General features: G+C 50.6%; 3 protein-coding genes across 3 annotated transcripts in view; 2 read left to right on the top strand and 1 right to left on the bottom strand.

Moving 5' to 3' along the window:
* The window catches only part of SYF2 (SYF2 pre-mRNA splicing factor), a 4647-nt gene extending 3437 nt beyond the window's left edge, over nucleotides 1-1210 (top strand). Inside the window, exons 6-7 of the mRNA XM_057388134.1 lie at nucleotides 16-114; nucleotides 533-1210. Coding sequence (XP_057244117.1) covers nucleotides 16-114; nucleotides 533-698 — 265 coding nt within the window. The 3' untranslated portion in view covers nucleotides 699-1210. The remainder of the gene's footprint in view (nucleotides 1-15; nucleotides 115-532) is intronic.
* A 268-nt stretch (nucleotides 1211-1478) lies between these two features.
* On the bottom strand, nucleotides 1479-6404 carry RSRP1 (arginine and serine rich protein 1). Its single transcript, XM_057388132.1, has 6 exons — nucleotides 6218-6404; nucleotides 6032-6087; nucleotides 4249-4884; nucleotides 3639-3793; nucleotides 2427-2510; nucleotides 1479-2000 (listed from the first exon to the last, which is right to left on the bottom strand). Exons 1-6 carry the CDS (start codon nucleotides 6286-6288, stop codon nucleotides 1812-1814), a joined length of 1191 nt encoding a protein of 396 aa, XP_057244115.1. The 5' UTR covers nucleotides 6289-6404; the 3' UTR covers nucleotides 1479-1811.
* A 221-nt stretch (nucleotides 6405-6625) lies between these two features.
* Nucleotides 6626-6645, top strand: part of TMEM50A (transmembrane protein 50A) — a 2986-nt gene continuing 2966 nt past the window's right edge. Inside the window, exon 1 of the mRNA XM_057388131.1 lies at nucleotides 6626-6638. Within this exon, the coding sequence (XP_057244114.1) occupies nucleotides 6626-6638 (13 nt within the window). The remainder of the gene's footprint in view (nucleotides 6639-6645) is intronic.

The raw sequence follows: 6645 nt of genomic DNA, 5'->3' as shown, positions 1-6645 counted from the left end.
TGTTGCTCTCTCCAGTGGGGAAGCCCTGTACCCCACCTCGGACAGCCTCCTGCACGGCAGCCACGTGCCCTCCAAGGAAGGGGTGGACAGGATGGTGGCAGACCTGGAGAAACAGTGAGTACTGGGGAGAGAGGGGCTGGGACAGGGCTGGGACAGGGAATGGGCTGGGACAGGGAAAGGGAGAGGGTTGGGACAAGGACTGGGACAGGGAATGGAACAGGGGCTGGGACTGGGAATGGAACAGGGGCTGGGACAGGGCTGGGACAGGGAATGGGACAGAGCTGGGACAGGGAATGGGACAGAGCTGGGACAGGGACAGGGACTAGGACAGGGCTGGGACAGCAACTGGGACAGGGCTGGGACTGGGACAGGGTTGGGACAGGGACTGGGAATGGAACAGGGACTGGGAGGGCTGGAACCGACTGGGAGAGGGACTGGGACAGGGACGGGGACAGGGCTGGGACAGGGACGGGGACAGGGACTGGGGATCCATCCTGCAGCCCCCAGGGCTCAGCCCCTGCCCCCCTTGCAGGATCGAGAAGAGGGAGAAGTACAGCCGGAGGCGGCCCTACAACGACGACGCCGACATCGATTACATCAACGAGAGGAACGCCAAGTTCAACCAGAAGGCAGAGAGGTTCTACGGGAAATACACAGCCGAGATCAAACAGAACCTGGAGAGGGGCACGGCCGTGTGAAAACCGCCGTGTTCTCTCACAATTTCAAATTGTATCCAAAATATTTTGTAGCTGTCGCTGTCTCAGCTCAGTGGTGTGTAATATACCCGAATTAATTTGCATATTCAGCTATAAATAGCTTTTAGTGCAGGTGGAAGCAGCTTGTGCCGTTTGTGTTCTAAATAAAGATCTTTTAGTCTAATTTGGGAGCTGCTGTTTGTTCTTCAGGAGGTGTTTATCAATAAAATGAAACAACAAAGTGATGTTCCCATGGAAAGGCAGCTCCCTCACATGCCAAAGTCTCACCCACAGGGATAAGAAAAACACGGGATCCTCCCACCCATTCAAGGGTTTTTTTAAAGAATCTTCCAGACACGAGTATTGAAATTCAGTTTATTTTACTAATAATTAATTGATACAAACCCCAAGTTTAACCAGTTATTCCCAGTGCATGCAACAGCCCCTTTTCTCCAGGAGCTGAGGTCTGGAACCCTCCAGCCCCACCTTTTCCTTCCTCCTCCCAGGCAGCCTTTGGAGGCTGCTTTTAAATAAACATTATCCTGTCCTGACTCCAGTTCAGCATCAGCAGAAGGGACAATGTGACAGCGGGGAATGCTCATGATTTCTGTGGGAATCTGGTAGAAATCCTTTTTGGAATTTTTCCACTTCCAGAGGGGTGCCCAGGGAAGGAGAGGCCCTGAACAAGGCAGGATTCGAATTCAGGATGATGCAACCTGGGGAAGTGAACACTAAACCTGCAAATAACCACGTGCAACACAGGTCTAACACTTGACACGCTGAGCCAGTGCAAAACTAAACTTTATTCACTTGAAGTAAACAGTTACACAATGTAAATCCGGGTGTTCAAAGAACAGCTACTCAACTATGGTTTAGAAAAAGTTACCCACCTGCAAGGTCTAGTCCAATAAAGCAATACAAAATATTTACAAATATACACAAGATTCCCATCTGTGGCTTCTGGATCTGTGTGCTCTCTATCTGAAAGAGAAACCTAAGATTCCAAAAATTAAGACCTCAATAAATACTCAGTATTAACAAATCTTCAAGCCCATCAGAAATCTCCATTTCTCTACTGAGGGGTGTGAAGTGCTGCAGTTCTGACAGTGGTTCCCATCAGCGTGCCCGGAACAGGGAGCTTTTGGGTGAGAAGTTCAGGAATGTTTTCTTCTCCTCTTTCTTGACAGGAACCCACTGCCCATATGGGCTTCCCTTCCTGTCATCTTCTCTGGGTGGGGAAACCACTGGTTCCTTAACAACAACATGGCTCACTGGCTTCTGCAGGGCTGGCTTGGCCATTGTGTTCTGAAAAAAAAGAAAAAAAAAAGATATTTCCTCTAAGAAATGGTGCTAAAATTTGTCACACATCAAGGGGTTTGAATGTAGTGATCCTGTAAATGTTTTGTTCCCAAGCTGTTGGAGTTTCTGATGTTTGTGCTAAGTCCATTATGTGCACTTAACACAGGAGAAAGCAACTTCCTTGTACCCTAAGTTTGCATTACTAAAACATGTTATGTGAAATAAGTGCTGCTTTCAATTAGTTCTAATTCTAAATTGTTGAGTTTGATGGTAAACACCTCTTTCAAACACACTGCTGAAGGTGTATTTGGGGTGCTCCTCCAGGAAAATCATGATCAAACACTAAATTCCTTCTGTTATCATTGTTTTTTTGGGAAAAGCCTGCAAAAGGAAGACTGAAGAGCTGGAGCTCCACGCTGGGAGATCACTTACGTTAGGACTGAAGGAAATGCTCCTCTGAATGGTTGCTCTCTCCACTCCACCCTTGGTCACGTCCTCTGCTGCGCTCCCGGGGTGCTAAAGAAGAGCACACACAGCTCAGGGGGATCCCTCACCAGGGAGCTCAGGCACTCACTACACAGCAGAACTTTCTGGAGAGTGTGGCAGATATTTAATCTGAAGTAGCTGTAAAGCTACGGAGCAGTGCTGAGCCTCACTGAGTGCAGTCAGCATCTGACCAAGGCACTGTGCCAATTCCCGTGGCCATGGAGGAATTCCACGCCCCAGTTAGAGCTCAGAAAGGACTCAAAGGCACAGCACGAGCTGCCACACCAGAGCAGTGACACAGCAAGTGGCAGCAGGTTCTGCACAACCATCCTGCTGAGCTTTGGAGAACAACAATAAACTTATCTGCAAGTGATGCAGGCCTCTTCTTCTGTACTCTCTCAACATCTGGAATATATTGCATACATTTATGAAAGGGATGCCTGTACCATTTGTGTCAAACCCTCAGTAAATTCACTTCCCTTTCTCACAGCAGCAGCTGAGTGATGCAGTTACTGCAGCTTTGTATTTACTGTCACTCAGGTTAACACACCACGACAGAACCAAACTAAAATTCACTTCAAGCTGCTCGAGTTTCTCCCTCCCTTCAATTCACAGCAGCTACAGCCCACAAAGTCCCTTAATTACCACCAGATTTTCTTCCTCATGTCTGGAACCATAGTCATGATTTCTATAAGACAGAAATAAAGTATGTAAAATGCATTGTGTGCTTGGGTATGGAATTTCTGGGAAACAGTTTGTTGCACATGAAAAGCTTTTAACAGTTAAAAAAGGCAGAAAGATTTAACCTTAAAAAAAAATAACCCACACTATTCACTAGGTTTGGCAAAGAGACTGCTGGTTTTAGGTCAGAAAGACATAAACTACTGGAATTAATGGGAAATTTCCCATTAGGAGAACAAGTCAAAGGAACAATTCTGCTCTCCTTCCCCACCTGTCCCTACTGGACACTCAGGGGATCAAACACCTCTGACAGGGCCTTTGTGCTTCCAGCTTAAGGCAAAGCCTCGAGGTTTCTGGAAAAGTTTTTGTTCAGGAGTTTGAACTCATAAGCACAACCTCCATGATTAAACTACAACACAGCCATGCAGACAAGTCTAAGAGGTGTTTACCTTTTCAGGGAGAACACTCCATACTTACCTCAGCTGACTCCGTGGCTTCCTCACGCTCCTGTTTCACAGTTTTGATCTCTTTGGTGGGAGCAGAGATCTTGAGGCTCGCTGGCAGGACAATATTATCTGTTCCCAGAGCTTTGGCAGCATTGGCTTTTGCAATTTCCAGGAGTTCCCTCTTGTCTAAAAGGGGAAGGAATAAAAAACAGTGCTTTGTGTCAGGTTAAAATTCGCATGTATCTACTCAGAGAAACCTAAATCTAATTCGCATGTACCTACTCAGAGAAACCTCAATCTAATTCGCGTGTACCTACTCAGAGAAACCTAAATCTAATTCACATGTACCTACTCAGAGAAACCTCAATCTAATTCGCGTGTACCTACTCAGAGAAACCTAAAACTAATTCGCATGTACCTACTCAGAGAAACCTAAATCTATGAACTGGGACTGATTTGATCACTGCCAGTGCCAAATAATGTTCTGAATTGCGTTTTTTGTTAAATACGTTTGGACAACCACACCGAGGTTTTCTTTCACTTGGGCTTTACAAACCAAGTAAGCAAAGGATAATCTGCCTGGTTCGAACAAAACCCAGTTTTAGTTTTTTGCACAATGAAAGTGAGAACTATTTAAGTACCTTTTTCACTGAGGTGCAGGGGTGAGCGACTGCGAGAGCGYGTGCGGGACCTGCTCCTCCAGCTCCTGTAGGCCTCGGGATAGATGGTTCTGCCAAAGCCGTAGTACCTCCTGCCCCTGGAGCGGGACCTGCTCCGGGAGTAGGAGCGGCGGTAGTAGACCCTGCCGCGGGACCAGGAGCGGCTGCGGGAGCGGGAGCGGTAGCGGGGCGGCGAGCGCCGGTAACGCCGGTAGTGCCGGGGCGGGTAACGGCTCCGGTAGCGCCGGTAACCGCGGGAGCGCGAGCGGCTCCGCGAGTAGGAGCGGGAATAGCGCCGGGAGCGCCGCGAGCCGTTCCTGCGGGGCCGGGAGCGTGAACGGGAGCGGGATCGGGAGCGGCTCCAGCTGCGAGATGAGGATGAGGAGGAGCTGCTGGAGCTGGAGCGGGAGCTGCACGAGGAACGGCTGGAGGAGCGGCTGGAGGAGCGGGCGCAGCTCCTCTTGGATCTCACGGATGATTCTCTCTTCTTGGGAGAGCTGAGGGTCAGGTCGTCCATGAAATCTGTCATGTCGTCTGTTTTGCCAGTGTTTGTTTTTTGTGTGCTCTCAGCAGCCGGCTCTGGTTTGGCTGCTGTTCTGCAGTGCCCGGTTTCTGTTCCTGGAGGGTGGAGAGGGCAAATTCAGCATTTATGGGCATTTCCTCAGCAACAACAAATACGGTGACACACAGGCAACAAAATCAGGGGTAATTACACAACCCAACAATCCCCAGCCATCTCCCTGTAACAACTGAGTTCTGCAATTTCCTCCCTGCAGTCAGTCAGAAAACTGAAATATGGGGTTGTACAAAAGAAGAAAGGCTTCAGTTTAAACTGCGAGTAGTTCTGTGTCAAATTTTGGAGAGAGTTAAGTTTATGTGCATTTTAAATCCGTTTGTAAAAAATGTACAAGTTGATACCTTTCTTCCTCCAAAAAGGAGAAAATCTTGACATTCTTGAAAAGAATTTTCAAGATATTTTATCCTTTATCTATTCTAAATGGAGGACATCGCATCTATGATACAAAATACCACTTAACTTCCACATCAGTACAATTTTTCTGCTACAGTTTTGCGGAGGTTTTTACTCCAACAGGGAGAAATAAAAATACTTTCTAACTATAAAGCAGCTACTTCAAGATCTTGACTGTATCGTGTATAAAACTCCCCGCACACAGCTCCACACACCCCAGCAGTGCGTGCAACAAGCTGCTGTTAAAAACGCTCTACATAAACAAATCCGGGTGATGATTCACCGGCCGTGACTCCAACAGGACGTAGCACTTGTTATATCTCTATATTAATAATTAAAATGGCTGTCCCCGGAGTGGCAGCCATTTTATGGCTACAAAGGTTACTCGGGGCTAAGGATCTTATCACAAGACTTAAGCCCCGAGTTACGTAACCAGTTTACAGTTTAGGGAAGCTTGCTTTAATTGCTTCAACCGCCCTAAATTTTCTAGCTCGTTTTGCCCAGTGCAAGGCGAAATTATGGAGTAAATCTAACCCCTTCACTGAAATCTGTAATTTAAGTTGCATGACGGTTGTGAGACGCACTTTTCTCGCTACTACTCCAGCTAAAGTTTCACTTCTTCACCTCCACGCAAGAACCAAGGTCACAGGGTTGGAATGGTAACACGAGAAATGCCCAAGTGCTGTCTGTTACCGGCAATCCCCTCCCGGCCCGCGGCCAGCCCGGTCCATGGGGGCCCATGGGCGGTACCGGAGCCCCCCGCCCCCGCCGAGCCCCCGGGGGTCCCTCACTCACCGCTGGGCGCCGCCGGGCACGCCCCGCGCTGGTTCCCCTGAGGCACCTGGGCGCTCCTGCAATGACAGAAATAAAAACCCGTAAAACCCACCCTKRAGAGATTCACTGCCCTCACCCCGCMGCGGCCACCGCGATCGGCCKCTCCCTTCTCCGCACCCCCCGATCCGCGCCGYTCCGCCGCCTCACCGGCTCCAGCCGCCCGGGCTGCCCCCGCACGGGTCCTGAGGGGAGAGCCCCGCTTCGTGAGTCACCCCCATAGCGCCGAGAGGCGATAGGGCCGCGTTGGAACCGCGAGAGAGCCGGAGATCGGGACCACCTCCGCCCGCTGCYGCCGCCGCCAGCGACTGAGGGCCGGCCCAGAACCTTCCAGAACGTCCCTCCCGTTACGCAACCCGCGCGCCCACTGCGCACGCGCGGACAGCGGCCGGGCCCCGCCCCCGAAGCGTTGGCCCCGCCCCCCCCACCCGCGCGCTCGGGCCCCGCCCCTCGCTCCTGCGCGCGCGCGCTGCGCCTGCGCGCGGCCGCCGCCGCCGCGTCCCGTGACGGTGCGCGAGGAATGCGCGGGGCGCGCGCGGTGCGGGGAATGCGCGGGAGATGCGCGGGGAATGCGCGGG

This window comes from Malurus melanocephalus, unplaced genomic scaffold, assembly GCF_030028575.1.
Source record: "Malurus melanocephalus ecotype Western Australia unplaced genomic scaffold, MMel_1.1 scaffold_1594, whole genome shotgun sequence".
NCBI classification, from domain to species: domain Eukaryota; kingdom Metazoa; phylum Chordata; class Aves; order Passeriformes; family Maluridae; genus Malurus; species Malurus melanocephalus.
This window is presented reverse-complemented; position numbering and strand designations above follow the sequence as displayed.